Source organism: Eucyclogobius newberryi, unplaced genomic scaffold (genome assembly GCF_026437365.1).
Source record: "Eucyclogobius newberryi isolate DKJ021-1_F unplaced genomic scaffold, fEucNew1.0.hap1 SCAF_19, whole genome shotgun sequence".
Classification (NCBI taxonomy): Eukaryota; Metazoa; Chordata; class Actinopteri; order Gobiiformes; family Gobiidae; genus Eucyclogobius; species Eucyclogobius newberryi.
Window position 1 is genome coordinate 33,322,314 of NW_027315823.1, and position 18,744 is coordinate 33,341,057.

Below are 18,744 nucleotides of genomic sequence, written 5' to 3' on the forward strand. Positions count from 1 at the left end.
CAGCTTCAGCTTTGTTTACGGCACACATTCGCTTTGACATAGTTTTAAATACGTCTCTGCAATATTAAGACGGTTTATTTCTATACAATGTTGCATTATTTTTCACTAATTGACCTTATATTGATGATGGAGAGAGTGACCACTGCACAAATCCCTCTCCAGCTCGTCCCAAACACTCTCACTGGGGTTCAGAGCTGTAGTACATTTGTTTCTTAGATGTTTTCTCTGCTCGATCCCAGTGATTTGACCCTTCTCAAACACACTGACATCTTTTCCATGACCACGGGATTTGTCTTTCCACATCAGTTCATTTTGTTGTATTTTAATAGCGTGTTGCAGCTGAAAGAATATCACCCATGCAGCGAGTATCCAGTAGGAGGCTCGTACATACTGTGTTTGCTTTCTGGACAGGCTGTGTATTTAATAATATAATATGTATTCTATGAGTAGTGCCAGAAACATTTGCCTATATATTAAGACACAAGCTATATAGTGTGACTAGAGGGTTTTTACCAATAAACTTTGAAAGGTTTTATTTAGATTCGAGAATAATTGTAATTTGATGATAATGATCTCTACCTCATTCATTGGACATGTTTTTGATTTTTGCAAACTGTTAGGTGTCGTTTTCATGTTCCTGTCACCGCGGTGGCAGATGGTTGTTGCTTTAAGGAAACAATGAATGAATTTGAGCCTCTTTGACGCAGACGCATTGGAAGAAACAGCAGCGGAGACAGAGAGAATTCTATTTGGTGTGATGTATTGTGCTTCTCTGTCCATCGTATACGCCTTTAGCAGATGAAATCATTTTGGCACATTCGACTGAAATACTCCTTTTTTTTTGTTTATCGTGGAGGCTTTGTCAATCATGATGTACAAATGAAATGTGTTATTGTTGTGGATCCAAAGAGGAAACCAAGACTTTTACGCAGGAGGAGCGACGCGTAAAATCCATTTAGCGGAGACACGTCTGCGCGCGCACGGACTCTGAGCGCGTTATTGCGGGATGGAGTTTAAGAAGAGCCCGGTGGAGGGTGACTACAAGATCACATCCAAGGTTTTGGGTCACGGAATAAACGGGAAAGTGTTGGAGTGTTATTGCCAGAAGAGCGGAGAGAAATGCGCTCTAAAGGTGCGTAATCGGTTTACACAGGAAACATGTGATGACTGTCATTTAGATGTTTCCAGCTGAAAGTGGCTCAGACAGAGGGTGAAAGAGCCTTTAGTTTTACATCTGAGCTCATTGTAAACTGTAAAAAACCTAATTAAGCCCATTTAAATGAATAGGTAAATCAGTCCAAATTGTAATTGTATAGAGTAGTTCATACAGTTGAGTGTTATTATAGTCGATATAACCTATTTTCTGACTGAATCCATATTCTCCTATGACATATTCTGAGATTCTGAGGCTCTATGTTGGAAATAAAAGAATTGGATCAATGTGTATAGAACACAAACCTATTATTACTGTTTTACGATAATGTTGCATTTTAAGTAATAGTTTGTTCCAATAAAATAGGTGATTACTTGTTGATTACTATTGGGAGCATAGGACTGCAATTGATTAAAGGAGACATATTGTGCTTTTAGTATTGAACTTTAACATAAGTAGACTATCATTTTACATTTTGTTCATTGTAAACCACAATATTGATCTAAAGTGGCTTTATTAATATTAACAGGTCCATTGATTTCCTGTTCAAAACTGATAAGCTCCGCCTCTTCATAGTGACATTTCACAGTGACAAGCAGCACATAGTCATTTACATGGCTTTAGTTTTAAAAAGTGGCTTGGGTTTAGAAGTTGAAATGTGTCACTCAGAGTCTTCATTTTTCAAATAATAACAACAAAGTACAGGAATGTGGGCGGGGATAAGGGGTAGGTGAAAACAAAACTTTTCTGAGCACTTGAGCTTCAGTTGCAGGACAAAACAGGATTAACTAAAACATCCATGAATTAATCAAAATACAGCTTTGGCTTTAATGATGAGGAAACAATAATTCATTTGTAGGGTCAAAAGCCAAGTTAATCTTGCATAGTATTTTTTTTCTTTTAATAGCATGCATTAATTTAAAATCTTTAATTTAAGTAATTGTTTGATTCATTATGAAAGCAACCCTTCCCAATTGAACTCAAACCCAAAAGTGTGTGAGAAGTTTGGCTGTAGTTTCATGGTTCTCTTGCCCTCTAACTAATAACTGAGTCTGTAGTCTATTACAGTGGTGCCATTATTGTTGCTAATTGGGAGCAGCTAACTCTATCAATTACATCTGAACGAGCAGGAAAACAGCCTCTCTTGTGTTTATTGGATACGTCTTTCTTTGGATGCGGTTGCACAAACAAAACAAGAAGGACTAATTGTTTCATGAAGAATTTGATCTGAAGCATTATATCCAAACAGAACATACACAATCTGGTCTAACAAGTCACTATTATGACGAGACACCTGTTTGTGATCCTAAATGCAAATCTGCTGTGTCATTTTAGTCTGTTCCCATCATATCAACTAAACTATTGGCCCTGGAGGAAATAGATCCTCGATGATCACGTGAACGCACCCTTCACTTCTTCACATTGGTTCATTTTGATTGAGACTAAACCGCCAGTACTTGTTATAACGTCTCATATCCACAAATCTCTAAAAACATTCTTTCCTCATAATTGTGTCGAAATGCAGGTCTATTATCTGAGAGATATCATTGTTTTATCAGTGACTATTGAAAAAATGTGATACCAGAAAATTCCCCAAACTTCCGTAACAATAGATCCGAACACTGCCTATTGTTTGAGTAACAAACAGGAAACGCCTGATGATGATATGTTTGAACTCAAGTAAACATTTGAAGCATAAACATTAGGCAGACGTCACTTACAGAATGGGTTGAGGCGACCCCCCACGGCCCCCAGAAATGAACTGCATATGAGCCAGTTCCTCCTTCTATCAATACTTTGTAGGTGAACAAACATGAAAACAAAGACACAATTAAAAAAAAGACATGCTACCAAAACAGAGAGATTTAAAGGTCCATCTGTGCCAACTGTCCGCACTCAGGACGAGTGCTGTGCCCAGGGATCCATCTTCAAATGTTGACCTAGGAACTTGGTGCTGTCTGAAGTCAAGCATGTTTAAGTGGCTTAAGTGGACCCAGACATGGGGAGAACATGCAAGCTCCACGCACACAGAATGGCACTATACACGGTCCAAAAGAAGGTGGTCTTGGCTGGAGCAGCATGGAATTCTGTACTTGTTCTTGTGTTCATTTCAATATTGAACAACATTTACTATATTTACCCTTCACAATCATGTTGCCTGATCCCTTGCAGATCCTGCAGGACACGCCCAAAGCCCGTCTGGAGGTGGAGTTACACTGCAAAGCCTCCGGGGGCCCCCACATCGTGCGAGTACTCAATCTGTACGAAAAGATGCACAAGGAGAAGAAGTGCATCTTTGTCATTATGGAGTGGTGAGTGCATGGATCTATTATATTATGAGTGTCAGGGCTTATGGCTCACGATTCCATAACTATGAACTGTATATTGCCCTTGACATTCTGCAATATATCACACAAGTACCAAATTGAATTGAAATGATGTAACCAGGAGAGAGTCCCATTGAGATTGAAAAGCTCTTTTCCAAAGGAGTCATGGTCAATAGGCAGTAAATGTCACCACACAATAAAACACAATGGAAAACATGTGGCAGATCTATAAAAAGTGAGGCACAGTATCTTATTAAGTGCCTCAATATCATTCAAATAATGCTACAAACAATAGCTGCAAATAAATCACAAGTCGTAGTAAGAAGTCAAGTGTAGTAAGAAGGCGATTTAGATAAATGAAAAGTGGTCATGTTACAATATTACGCCTGATGGATGGTTTGCTATTCACGCAGCATTTAAATAGAAGATCCAAAATATTATTTGTAAATGTACATTTGAAAGAGCTGAAATGTTGTCTCTGTGGAAAGCCCATTTTTTTGTCAGGACCATCTCACATCTGGCAGAGGAATGTATGAAGTCTTTTGAAGTAAAGTCGCGCTAAATATATTTCAATGTTTGTCTCTTCTGCAGAAGACTTCCATACCCAGTGAATAAAGCAGAGCAGTTCAAATCTGTGCTGTGGAAAGGAGCTGTGTGCAAATGGTTTGTTTGGGCTCCTTTCCATCTCCATCACACACATTTCCTTTTTTGTTTTATGCATCAGTTTGAACGGAGGAGAGCTGTTTAATCGAATCGAAGCCCGAGGAGACCAGGCCTTCACCGAGAGAGGTAATGCATGAAATAATAATATATAACAATACATTTTATTTATTTATTTGTCTATGGGAGTTTTTTATTTATTTATAGGAGATCTTCTACTGAAAGTGTTTTTCAGACTTCCTATAAGTGATCTGTTCTTCTGTATCTACCTCTGTATCTACCTGCGTTGCACCAATGAAATTTCCCCATGTGGGACAATAAAGGAATATCTTATCTTATCTTACATTTTATTTATATAGCGCTTTTCAGGACACTCAAATACACTTCACAACACAGTCAACTAAATAAATAATCAGCAAACCTTACAGAAAAGATAAAAAGAGTAAATCACATGAGAAAATTAATAAAGAGACGGTCCGTTAGGTGTTTATTAGTCTACAATAATATATATAGTCTGTATATAATGTGAAAATGCAATTATTAGTTCACATAAGACAATGAAAAATATAAAATAATCAAATCTAACGTTAGATCATTGATTTGCAAAATGTTGCAATTGTGATTATAAGAAGCTGCACTTTTTAGTTTGGTCCAATAGTTTCCAAAAGTGTCAATTCTGAAGATTCTTTGATTCCTTTGTCCATTTAGAGGCGTCTGAGATCGTGCGTGACATCGGCACGGCCATCAACTTCCTGCATCACTTGAACATTGCTCACAGAGACATCAAGGTACAGATGATCCTTCAAGTTTCCATACAAGAGAAACTGATATACCCACAGCTACTAAATATTTTGTTCATATTTGGTGTTGTAGCCTGAAAACCTGCTGTACACGAGCGAAGACAACAACGCCACTCTGAAGCTGACAGACTTTGGGTTTGCAAAAGAGACGATCGTTCACAACTGTCTCCAAACTCCATGTTACACTCCGTACTATGTCGGTACGATGATTCATCCAGTCGTTCTGTTCTTTTAGCTCCATCTGTTACGAGAAAGCTGCATACACTCAATGTATTAGGTCCAGACTGAGACATAAAGAAGACATATTAAGCCTTTTATCTTCTATTATTCACACTACGTAATAAACTACAGCATACACAGGTCAGATTTTGTCCTTGTATCTAAAACAGCTTGAAAACCATTGACTTCCTGTTTAAAAATGCAGAACTGAATCTCTGCTGCTGCTTTGCCTCTTCCTATTGGTATTGCACTTCAGCAAGCAGCAGATGTTCATCCTCCTTTTATTGCTGAAAAAAGAGATATTTGTTTGTATGGCTCGTAGTCTGAATGTTATGAATAATGGCGAGTAAGCAGCACAGAGGGGCACAGGAGATACTGTAGAATAAAGACATTAGGATCAGTCAAACATGTATGAATCAATCGGAACACAACTGCCAATAAGTAAATGATGAGAAAATACTGTTATAACATGATTAAAAGATCATAAAGGTCAATTTGACATACGTCCCCTTAAAGAATACAGGTTATATGAGTTTGTCTCCGCTTCCCTTTCTCTGTGGCGGAAACTAGAACTAAACTGACGTGAGCGAGACTGATCTATCTCGCTTACGAAGCTGATCTGTGTTCATGGCCCCTCAAACCACCTCCAGTCACTCACACTCCACATTCACAAGGAGGGAAATGTCCGGCCCAAAGACATAGCGGCTTGTAATTACATATTTATTATTATTTTTTGAATAAGTAGGCAATAATGTAACTTGTTATGGCCAGATCCTGCATTTCTTCATTTGTTTCCTTGGTTTCAGCTCCAGAAGTTCTTGGTCCAGAGAAATATGACAAGTCCTGTGACATGTGGTCGTTGGGGGTCATCATGTACATTTTGTGAGTATCTCCTGGTCAGTCCAAGTAAAGGCATGGCTTGAATCTGGCTCTTTTTGTACTTTTAGTTAGTGCAAAGGCATTAATGTTGTTTGAATATGATTGTATATTCCATAAATAGACCTTAATTTGTCCCACAATGGCAAAATGACAGTGAATCTAGCTCTGTTCAAGAAAAAAATGATAGCAACAAAAACAAGACACAAAAATATACACTTAAATCTAATACAAAGTGCAGCTAGAGCAAAAAGGCTGCAGAGTTAAGCCAGGACCCTTCTGCCCCTCCCCCATCCTCCTCCTGCAGTGAGTCCAGGGCACATTCCAGGACAGGACTGGACTTCTTGATGACCTTGTCCTGCTTCACTCTCTCCCCCTCTGCAAGATAATGTGTGAACTCCATTTCAGGACCTTATTTACAATTTAAATGAGCCGCTGCAACAAAATAATTGCCTGAAAAGGATGAATAAAGTCTTACTAGTCAAACTATGCACATGTGTAGATCCCCACATACACTAGGGGACACCAAATCTAAATGTTTCAACTGAGCAGAAATGTTTCATAGTCTACAACAGATTCATTAAATGTATACATAGTGTTTCAAGGTGTTATTTAAAACGTATTTCTTTATTCTAAAATGTGAAAGAGCATTTCTGGCTCAAGCCTTTCGCTCCATAATAACAAATTGTGCATGTTTGTGGGTAACAAACAGATGTATGCATAGGGCCCTCATAAATATTGCATTTAAAAATATATATTCTGATATATTCTGACATGTGCTGTTGATATTCGGTCTTGTTTCGCAGACTTTGTGGCTTCCCTCCGTTCTACTCAAACACAGGACAGGCCATTTCTCCAGGGATGAGGCAGAGGATCAGACTGGGACAATACGACTTCTCTGATCCTGAGTGGGACGAGGTTTCAGAGGAGGGTAAGGATCAGTCTGTTTCAATGTAAAAAACACCAAAAAAACAAACAAACTGAACTTAGATATAATTGGGGTTCACTGGCACAAAATATTTCAGAAAAAGGTAACGTGTACAAAAGCTTGAAGACACAAATGTTTCAACACAACACATGTTTTTGTTTTGTTGCCTTCAGCCAAGCAGATCATTGCCGACTTGTTGAAGACCAATCCAAACGAGAGGATGACAATTCAGCAGTTCATGAATCATCCATGGATCAGCGTAAGTTATTATTATGAACCATCAACCTCTGTTATCATTCTGATCAAATACACTTTATTTCATTTGTCAATGCTGCAGCAGTCAATGGTCGTCCCTCAAACTCCTCTGCACACGGCTCGAAATCTGACAGAAGAAAAGGAGCTATGGGACAATGTCAAGGTAAGATTGGTGTTTGTCCAGCAGAGGGCGAACGGAGCAATCGAATACACTGTGTCATCTGGTCATACTCACTTTTACTTGTGTGGACGTGTAGTACTTAGTTACTTTTACTTGTGTAGATGTGTTGTACTCGGTTACAGTTACTTGTGTGGACGTGTAGTACTTAGTTACTTTTACTTGTGTAGATGTGTTGTACTCGGTTACAGTTACTTGTGTGGACGTGTAGTACTTAGTTACTTTTACTTGTGTAGATGTGTTGTACTCGGTTACTTTTACTTGTGTGGACGTGTAGTACTTAGTTACTTTTACTTGTGTAGATGTGTTGTACTCGGTTACAGTTACTTGTGTGGACGTGTAGTACTTAGTTACTTTTACTTGTGTGGATGTGTAGTACTTAGTTACTTTTACTTGTGTGGACGTGTAGTACTTAGTTACTTTTACTTGTGTGGACGTGTAGTACTTAGTTACTTTTACTTGTGTGGATGTGTAGTACTTAGTTACTTTTACTTGTGTGGACGTGTAGTACTTAGTTACTTTTACTTGTGTGGATGTGTAGTACTTAGTTACTTTTACTTGTGTGGATGTGTAGTACTTAGTTACTTTTACTTGTGTGGACGTGTAGTACTTAGTTACTTTTACTTGTGTGGACGTGTAGTACTTAGTTACTTTTACTTGTGTGGATGTGTAGTACTTAGTTACTTTTACTTGTGTGGACGTGTAGTACTTAGTTACTTTTACTTGTGTGGACGTGTAGTACTTAGTTACTTTTACTTGTGTGGATGTGTAGTACTTAGTTACTTTTACTTGTGTGGACGTGTAGTACTTAGTTACTTTTACTTGTGTGGACGTGTAGTACTTAGTTACTTTTACTTGTGTGGATGTGTAGTACTTAGTTACTTTTACTTGTGTGGACGTGTAGTACTTAGTTACTTTTACTTGTGTGGACGTGTAGTACTTAGTTACTTTTACTTGTGTGGATGTGTAGTACTTAGTTACTTTTACTTGTGTGGACGTGTAGTACTTAGTTACTTTTACTTGTGTGGATGTGTAGTACTCGGTTACTTTTTCTTGTGTGGATGTGTAGTACTCGGTTACTTTTTCTTGTGTGAATATGTTGTACTCGGTTACTTTAGTTGTACTCGGTTACTTTTACTTGTGTAGATATGTAGTACTCGGTTACTTTTACTTGTGTAGATGTGTTGTACTCGGTTACTTTTACCTGTGTAGATGTGTTGTACTCGGTAACTTTTACTTGTGCGGATGTGTAGTACTCGGTTACTTTTTCTTGTGTGAATATGTAGTACTCGGTTACTTTTACTTGTGTAGATGTGTTGTACTCGGTTACTTTAGTTGTACTCGGTTACTTTTACTTGTGTAGCTGTGTAGTACTCGGTTACTTTTACTTGTGTAGATGTGTTGTACTCGGTTACTTTTTCTTGTGTAGATGTGTTGTACTCGGTTACTTTTTCTTGTGTGAATATGTAGTACTCGGTTACTTTTTCTTGTGTGGATGTGTAGTACTCGGTTACTTTTACTTGTGTGGATGTGTAGTACTCGGTTACTTTTACTTGTGTAGATGTGTTGTACTTGGTTACTTTTACTTGTGTGGATGTGTTGTACTCGGTTACTTTTACTTGTGTGGATGTGTAGTACTCGGTTACTTTTACTTGTGTAGATGTGTTGTACTTGGTTACTTTTACTTGTGTGGATGTGTTGTACTCGGTTACTTTTACTTGTGTGGATGTGCAGTTCACGGTTACTTTTACTTGTGTGGATGTGTTGTACTCGGTTACTTTTACTTGTGTGGATGTGTTGTACTATGTTACTTTTACTTGTGTCAATGGATAGTACCAGTTTTCTGACACAATACTTTTACACCTACAAATCTGCAGTTTCTGCTTTTTTGCCTCTGCCTAATTCTAAAGTGACAAAAGCTTATTAGATGGTTATTAAATATTAAATAATTTAAACGTTTGCACCCTCAGATATGATTTGTTTTGTAATTTTGTTTCTATCTTTTGGAAATCTGCACGTTTTAATGTTTTGTTTGCACAATAAATTACACTCAAATACATTCTACATCCAAAATGTCAAGTAGTAGTTTCTCAGAATGACTTGAATAATAATGCATGTGTCACTACTTTACTTTTACTTGAGTAATAATATCTTAAAGTAACGTCACTCTTACTTGAATACAACATTTGATTCTTACTTTGTTCTTAATTTGGAGTACAAACGTTTCCCCGTGCTATAGTTCAGTGGTTCACAAAGTGGGGGTCATGAAGCATGTGCTGGGGGGCCGCCAGATGATTTCAAGATGTTTAAATAATAACACTGTATTTCTCTTCTTATTTTCCCCAATTTCACGGGAAAATAACACAATAAAATACTAAAATATATACAATTCAAGCCTCATTTGATTTATCACAGACATGTATTTATTTCCCGAGACACTTTCATGGTTATTTTGCTATAGTTGAGCATTAAATGTTGGATCTTTGCTCTTGGTGGTACAGTCCTCCAGAGTCCTGCACTAACAAACTTTACTTTTTCCAACAGGAGGAAATGACCAGCGCTTTGGCCACAATGAGAGTGGATTATGAACAAGTGAAAATTAAAGAGTTAGATCTGTCTAATAATCCTTTACTGAACAAGAGAAGGAACAAGGCGGTGCCCAGTGGAGCCGAGGGGGCGCACAAATAGAAAATATACCTGTTTTTCACCACTTAGGCACTGAAATATGGTCATTTTGTATAGAATCTTTTTAATAAATGCATTGGTTTAGTTGATGTGGTGTGTTTACTAATTCTTTTCAAATCATCCTATTGTTAAAACTGTGATTAAAATCACAAATCTAATCACAATCACAATACTTAGCAGAAACATCACAGTTATATATGTTTCCAAATCATAAAGCCTTAATATATTTCATTTATAGTCTTCTCAGGAGTTCTGGGTCGGCCCCGCTTGGTTTTCCTGGTTGGTGGTGAAAGAACAGTGTCCAGTCAAATACATTTGCATGAGTCTGTTGCTTTGGGCTGTCTATTCAAAACAGCTAAAGACAGAATAAAAGGCACATTTACATCCAGAGAGAGAAAGAGGGAGAAAGAGGAAGAGAGAAGGGAGAGAGAAACCAGGAGAAAGAGGGAGAGGGACAGAGGAAGGGAGAGAAAGTGTGAAAGAGAAGGAGGGAGAGAGAGAGAGAGGAAAAGAGAAGGAGGTTGATGTACGGGAGGGATGGAGAGAGACTATGTGGAAGAGAAGGAGCAAGAGGGGGAAAGGAGCGACAAAATTGAGTTTGTGTGAGCGAGAGAGAGAGAGAGAGAGAGAGAGAGAGAGAGAGAGAGAGAGAGAGAGAGAGAGAGAGAGAGAGAGAGAACGGGTGGGAGAGAGGAAGCAAGATGGAGAAAGGGAGTGAGATGTGAGAGAGAAGAGAGAGGAAGACGGACGGAGGGAGAAGGGAAAGAAAGAGAGTGGGGCAGGGTGGTAGAGAGGGAGCAAGAAAAGATGGAGAAAAGAGAGAGGAGAAGGGTGGTAGTGGATAAGAGGAAGAGTGAGAGAAAGAGGGAGGAAGAGGTTAAGTACAGGGGAAGAGAGGCTGGTGAGAGAGAGGAAGAGGTAACGAACACAAATACAAATGCAAATACATGTGCAGACGAAACACACACAAGAGGACAGAGGTTCAGGTGAGAGCAAAGGACAGGTGCAGACCACAGGTGCAGACTACAGGTGAAGACCACAGGTGCAGACTACAGGTGAAGACCACAGGTGAAGACCACAGGTGCAGACCACAGGTGAAGACCACAGGTGCAGACCACAGGTGCAGAGCACAGGTGAAGACCACAGGTGCAGACCACAGGTGCAGACCACAGGTGCAGACCACAGGTGAAGACCACAGGTGCAGACCACAGGTGCAGACCACAGGTGCAGAGCACAGGTGAAGACCACAGGTGCAGACCACAGGTGAAGACCACAGGTGCAGACCACAGGTGAAGACCACAGGTGCAGACTACAGGTGAAGACCACAGGTGCAGACCACAGGTGAAGACCACAGGTGCAGACCACAGGTGAAGACCACAGGTGCAGACCACAGGTGCAGACCACAGGTGCAGAGCACAGGTGCAGAGCACAGGTGCAGACTACAGGTGAAGACCACAGGTGCAGACCACAGGTGCAGACCACAGGTGCAGACTACAGGTGAAGACCACAGGTGCAGACCACAGGTGCAGAGCACAGGTGAAGACCACAGGTGCAGACCACAGGTGCAGACCACAGGTGCAGACTACAGGTGCAGACCACAGGTGCAGACCACAGGTGAAGACGACAGGTGAAGACCACAGGTGCAGACCACAGGTGCAGACTACAGGTGAAGACCACAGGTGCAGACCACAGGTGCAGACCACAGGTGAAGACGACAGGTGAAGACCACAGGTGCAGACCACAGGTGAAGACCACAGGTGAAGACCACAGGTGCAGACCACAGGTGAAGACCACAGGTGAAGACCACAGGTGCAGACCACAGGTGAAGACCACAGGTGCAGACCACAGGTGAAGACCACAGGTGCAGACTACAGGTGAAGACCACAGGTGAAGACCACAGGTGCAGACCACAGGTGAAGACCACAGGTGCAGACCACAGGTGCAGACCACAGGTGCAGACCATAGGTGAAGACCACAGGTGCAGACCACAGGTGAAGACCACAGGTGCAGACCACAGGTGAAGACCACAGGTGCAGACCACAGGTGAAGACCACAGGTGAAGACCACAGGTGTAGACCATAGGTGAAGACCACAGGTGCAGACCACAGGTGCAGACCACAGGTGCAGACCACAGGTGCAGACCACAGGTGAAGACGACAGGTGCAGACCACAGGTGCAGACCACAGGTCACAGGTGAAGACCACAGGTGAAGACCACAGGTGAAGACCACAGGTGAAGACGACAGGTGCAGACCACAGGTGAAGACCACAGGTGAAGACCACAGGTGAAGACCACAGGTGAAGACGACAGGTGCAGACCACAGGTGAAGACCACAGGTGCAGACCACAGGTGAAGACCACAGGTGCAGACCACAGGTGCAGAGCACAGGTGAAGACCACAGGTGCAGACCACAGGTGCAGACCACAGGTGCAGACCACAGGTGAAGACCACAGGTGCAGACCACAGGTGAAGACCACAGGTGAAGACCACAGGTGAAGACCACAGGTGCAGAGCACAGGTGCAGACCACAGGTGCAGACCACAGGTGAAGACCACAGGTGAAGACCACAGGTGCAGAGCACAGGTGCAGACCACAGGTGAAGACCACAGGTGAAGACCACAGGTGCAGACCACAGGTGAAGACGACAGGTGCAGACCATAGGTGAAGACCACAGGTGAAAACGACAGGTGCATACGACAGGTGCAGACGAGAGGTGCAGGTGTGGGAGAAGGCATGGCAGGGGATCCCAGGTGGACAAGGCCGCGTCCGATCCCCGGGACGGCGTCTCATGTGATGCCCGGGTTCCAGGTGATGAGCGACCTTCTGACCATGAGAGAGAAGAACCTCATCTACAGCCTCATCCACAGTCCCTGCACGGTCAGTCATTACACCTCAACAATTAGGACCATATCGCTGTATATTTAACAATTTAAAAGTAAATGTTCAGTAAAATAGTAAATAGTAAATCATGTAAGGTATGAACTGCAAAGGTTTTTCATGTATCAAGATGATATTCTGTATATACTTTTGTTCCTTAGTCTTACTCACAGTGGGAAGATCAGACAAAAATGACTCATTGCTACGATATAATGCTGCTGGTAATAATTTGAATCCACCTCTCCAACCAAACCTTCTTGTTCAATGGTCAGGTGACATCATGTGTTTGTAGATGGACACACCACAGAAATATTGACTTGATTGGCTACATTTACACGCCATGAAACCAGATCATTATGTGATCACTGGAGTTATCGGAATATTGAAATGTCATGTAAACATAATGAAATACTGATTGTTCAAATCTGTGCAGGTTTTGATTCAGAAAAGTTGGTGCAAAAAGAGAACAAAGACAAAAATGAAAACACAAATGTTAGATGTTTTACTGGCCATGTAAATGTTCTATTCAAAAGCAAATCAAGTTCGGAATGTCACAATATACAATTTTAGTATTACAAATAATTAAAGACACATCTCTATTTTACGATTATTCACAATTTTTGACACCAAAACCACAACAAAAGTGAAATCCTTAGTTTACTTTCCATCACATTGTCCAGTTTACAATTCCTCTTTTTACAGTTTGTCAACTAACTTTATCAAATCAAACTTTCTGAATGAAAAAGTAATGTTAATACCAAATATAACACAGAGTCATACAAAATAGCACTTACTTTATTGGAGCATAGATTGAATTTAAATGACTTATTTATGCTTCTAAATTACAGTTATTATATTTTTAGTTTACACTCTTATAATGTGACCTGAACACTCGATATACTTTCCATTAACCCTAACTTGACGCCCCAACATAAAATCAATCAATAACAAATACTTTCTGTCATTCTTGTTCTGTGCATTGACTTTATTTACCCACGTTTACATCTTTATCTGGCTCCCTCAGCTGATGAAGTGCACCGTGGCTCAGGTGCTGCGGTCCTCAGAGGAGACAGATGGGACACTGTCCTGGAGGAGCATGGCCTGTGGAGTCCTGTGTCTCATCAGAGATCCCTCCATCCAGACATACTTCCTGCGCCTGTTCTGTGTCCGGGTCAGAACAAAACACAAGTTATTCAGGCTGGGATTCTGGGGTGAAACAGATCAACATTAACAAGACAGGCTTTTTAAATCATCTTCAGCTTAAGCAACAATTGGATGCTTTACTTTAACTTTAGATCATAATGTGATCCACAATTGATTAATTTCACAGTCTTAATAACACAATTTCTTTCACACTTCTTCAACACTTTAATTTTAACTATCATCTAATCACTCACTGCACTGTTCACTTTCTGCACTACATATGTACATTTTACTGTACATTTTGTGTACATAGTCAGGTTTTTTTAAAAGCGTATTTTTATTTTTATCCTATAGTAAGTTTAAATAGTTTTCTTTAATGCATGCCGTTTTTGACTTTATAGAGGTTGTTTTATCGTTGTTCATTGTTTTATGTTGCACAGAATCACCAAGACAAGTTCCTATGTCTGTGAATTCTGTTAATTAACAATGGCAATAAAGCTTTTCTGATTCTGATTCTGATTGAGGCTGATCGAGGAGCTCAGACGGTGAAGCTCAGATGATCATTTAAGAAAATGAGCAAACATTTGTATAAACTAAGATTTTATCATTTTAAGTGTTCACATTCTGCGAGAATGGAACAATGGGGATACTTCCCTGGTTTTCCACCATAGAACTTAGACACAAGTGGGATGCCTCAGTGGAATATTTCTGAAATATATATATATATATATATATTTATATTTATATATATATATATATATATATATATATATATATATATATATATATATATATATATATATATATATATATATATATATCTAAAGTGAGCTGGATGGAACTTTAAGATACTGAATTCCCAAGTGTCTTTGCCTGATTGAATTAACCATGTCTGTCAAGCCGTTTGTATCCTGGCTCATTCTCATCTGTAAAAACATTTCATGTGTATATATTGAGATTTGGAGTTATGAACCAGTGCTGTGCACTGTGCTCTCTTGGCATTTCCTTTGTAAACAAGGACAGCTTGAACGTGAGGAAGTGTCTCTAATCTTTTCTCTCTCTCTCAAACACAGAAGGCCGAGCTGCTTTGGGAACAAGAGGTCTACGTTCCCTTCAAGTACACTGCTTTACGCGCGTACTTCCACACCTTTCCGGCCGACGTGAGACAGACACACACTAATCATCTCTGTTTACGAGATCAACACTCTTCATGCTGTTTGTGTTTGTGCATGTCTGTTGTTTTTGCACAGGGACATCAAATCGGGTTCAACTTCACAGATGAGACTGAAGCGGAGGAGTTTCACTTTGCTGTGAAGGCCATTAAAGAATATCTAGGTGAAAAATGATATCAGCTTTACACAGGATAAGACGGCACAACATGAGTATAAATTGAAATATTAAAGAATCCAGTTATCTTCACTTGTGATTTGCATAGACCTGTCCAACAAGCAATATGTAAACACCATACATCCTGACATGCTAAACATATATACAATAGTTTAGCTCGGCTGTATTGCAATGGATAAATTAGTATTAGCTGTCAGATCCCTTTAAGATATATGTACATGACAAAGTTGAATATAGCGTAAATAGTGATTAATTCTGTAACCACGGCAACTGAGCGGTCTAGACTGGTCTTTGTCTGTGGGAGTTGAACATTTTGTCTCCTGTCGTTTATCTTCAGTAATGAGTTTAAGTCCCATTCCCAGCACTAGTGCACCAGGTGAAATGAACCTTTTTACAGCAACAATAAATCTGAATTAAAGCCGCGGTAGCGGCGATGATGGCTCTCGCCACACACGCGGCCGCCTTCCCGCGCAACCGTGTTTTGATCGACACTGCATTCTCTTGGACTTTATTCTTTAGACTTTATTCTTTAGACCCCCTCCTCCCTGTACCTCCGTCACCTAGCAACAGAGACCCGCCGCTAAAGCTGATGCTAACGCTAATGCTAAGACCACGGCACGAAAGGAAATGTTCCATCAAAATAAAAGAGTAAGAGGACGTTAAGGCATTAATTGCGCCCCTGCTGGCCAATTGTGAAAATACACAATATCTGCATTGCACTTCTTTTCATGGCGTCTCGAGTAGAATATAACCCATGAGTTTCAACATGGCTGACTTCCTGTTTATCATAGAGCGATGCTGCCAGGTGTGTTTTACTCGTCAAAGGTAACTATCACTGTTCCAAGTCTCATGTGCCTAGGCCAAAGATTAAGCGTTTCATGTTTCTTCTTTTTTGAACTAGTCGGCGCTGTTGCGACGGGCGTTCTCGCAACCTCCATTTTATTGGAGTTCGGGCCGAGCCGATCACGTCTATGTCCCATGTGTGACATTCATCAATGTTCAGGGGGTCAAAAATGCCCGAGTTGTGGCAAAATGACCATTAATAATAGCAAGAAGAAGAAACCAGGCAATGACAAAGTCTCGTCGCATTCCATTGCATGGAATGGCTCGAGCCAATAATCATGACTATTATAATCATTAAATTAGTATCTTGATAATTGATTGTAATCATTAACTGAACTATACAGACGCTAAAACACACGCAAAAATACCTTTTTATGAACAAACAGCATAATTAAATCAAATTGTCAAAAAAGATTAAACACATATTTTGTTCATAAATATTCTATACCTGGAAGCATTCAGTCAACATATTTATCTTATCTCATGTATGTACAATAATTCCATCCTAATAATTTGATTAAAACGCCATTTCTGCTGTAACATTGACCTTGTGGGATTGACTTTCTTTAAAGACACCCTTTCATTTGAAAACACCTCAGGAAGAAATGACAAGTCATCTGAGGACACGGACACAAGGTAATATGTGAATAAGAAAACAGAATAAGAGTCAAAGTAAAGAGAGTGATCAATGTGATGTAAAATAATGTGTTTAGAGAAAGACCCTCGGCCCACGCGGAGAGACGGACGAGCTGCCCCACACTTTCACCCTCAGCATCTGCAGCTTTTGATTATGTGAGTCTTTTCTTCTTCAGTTTGTGTCAGTTCAAGGCAAAAGTGTGAGCACAATAATATAATGATAATACTATATTCTTTGTTATCATGTTTTATGTCTGGTGGGTCCTGAGACAGCACTCAGCACAAGTACATGATGAAAACTTCTATTCTATTATATATTATTGACCACACACACCTATATCTATGAATGGTGCTGTACAAGTCAAATTTACTTCACTACTTACTTAATCATCTGGTGCTGCTTACTTAATAAAGGTGCTGGATGATGTTCAATGCAGTGTCATGAATAGAGTATCATCAGATATGGTTTACCTGTTTCATAACTTAAGTCAAAACTGTACTGTATCCCTTGGTTTTAGTCCTTGGTTCTGGACTTCTAAAATATCACAACGTAGGCTCCAGGGCCGGACATATTGCTCCTGCAGCACGGTAACAAAGAACTTACAGGTATTATGGGAAAACAGGTGAATTCTGACGTTCTTTTCCAGGACCTGGGCAATGCCGAGTTTCTGAGGCGGCTTTTATCTGAGGGTCGTTTGACCGAGGACGACCTGAAGAGCCGCAGTGTGAGCGACATCGTGGACCACATCATCGCTCTGTGTGGAGGAGCTCAGGGTGTTCAGAAGGAGCTGCACAGTGGCAATATCTATGGTAAAAATTATGAATTCGTCTTATGTTATTTTAAATGGCACTTTTTTACTCATTCAAACACAAAGTGAGGGCTGGTGTCCGGGTTGGTTTGATGGTGGAAGCTGTTTCGTGCTGCACATTGAAGGTTTATTACACAACCAATACTGCACTTTAAATGATTGAGGCAAGTGAAATTGCTATTTTATTTCTTTGGCAATGCAATGAAACTATCTGGTCAAACACAAAAACATGGAGCAAAAGATAAGACCAGTTTAGGCGGCTCCCCCCCGTTACCCCCAGGCAAGATGCACCTCCTCCCCGAACCGCTTTGCTCTGCTGCTAGAACTTGTATAACTCACCCGATCACCCACATCGAGAGTAAATGCAAAAGAAATCCTGGGACATGATCATAATGCCAACATGGGGTTCCTAAAAAATAAATCAGTCTAAGAGCAACCAATAATACCATCCTGTTCAATGTAATAAACATCACCATGGCAAACGTTACCCAGACAAAGACTATCCAACTGTTTTTTTTATGTAGATTACTTCAGTTTGTGCCTTTATTTTAATATTTATTATGCCTCAAAACCTTTCATTAGCAACTGAGACAACAATTCAATGTTCACTGCCTATAGTATTTGTTCATTTTAGCGCAAAGATATAATTGGATAGGAAGTAGTGATGCTAGCAGTGAGTTCGATGTTGGGCAGCCCTCCCATAAATACAATATTTTAGTAAAAAAAGATCCTGATTATATACCATTAGGTCGTCTGAATGTTGCTGACTGAACAGATCTGAGCCACTACCGTCCTGAAGTTTGGAAAATGATGGTTGCACAACTAAACACAATACGTTTCTTGGCAGAATCGGGCTCCATGACTCTCCCTCGATCTTCAGGCTCGTCCCTCTCTGTGTCCCGGACGTCCTCCTTCCCGGGACGTCCCACAGAACAGGGGCCTTCGCAGTTCAATAACACTGGGAGGATGAGGAAGAGTGCAAGCTTCAAGGTAATGCCCTCACCAAAA

At 40.3% G+C, this 18,744-nt stretch overlaps 2 protein-coding genes across 3 annotated transcripts; both read left to right on the forward strand.

The window, feature by feature from the left end:
- Positions 1–868: 868 nt before the first annotated feature.
- LOC140366052 (MAP kinase-activated protein kinase 3-like) lies at positions 869–10,170 on the forward strand. 2 transcript variants are annotated; one of them, XM_072452712.1, is made up of 10 exons: positions 869–1,132; positions 3,326–3,465; positions 4,205–4,269; positions 4,849–4,928; positions 5,014–5,140; positions 5,966–6,041; positions 6,842–6,966; positions 7,137–7,222; positions 7,304–7,381; positions 9,941–10,170. In XM_072452712.1, the coding sequence occupies exons 1-10, from the start codon at positions 1,007–1,009 to the stop codon at positions 10,082–10,084; spliced, it is 1,047 nt and encodes a 348-aa protein (XP_072308813.1). In that variant the 5' UTR covers positions 869–1,006; the 3' UTR covers positions 10,085–10,170. The 2 variants fall into 2 exon arrangements, with proteins under 2 accessions (XP_072308813.1, XP_072308812.1); XM_072452711.1 differs by having other exon boundaries at positions 882–1,132; positions 7,301–7,381.
- Positions 10,171–12,814: 2,644 nt separating this feature from the next.
- On the forward strand, positions 12,815–18,123 carry LOC140365780 (uncharacterized). The gene is made up of 8 exons (XM_072452335.1): positions 12,815–12,958; positions 13,983–14,129; positions 15,175–15,261; positions 15,352–15,436; positions 16,864–16,927; positions 17,005–17,083; positions 17,575–17,737; positions 18,017–18,123. The coding sequence occupies exons 1-8, from the start codon at positions 12,815–12,817 to the stop codon at positions 18,121–18,123; spliced, it is 876 nt and encodes a 291-aa protein (XP_072308436.1).
- The last annotated feature ends 621 nt before the right edge of the window (positions 18,124–18,744 follow it).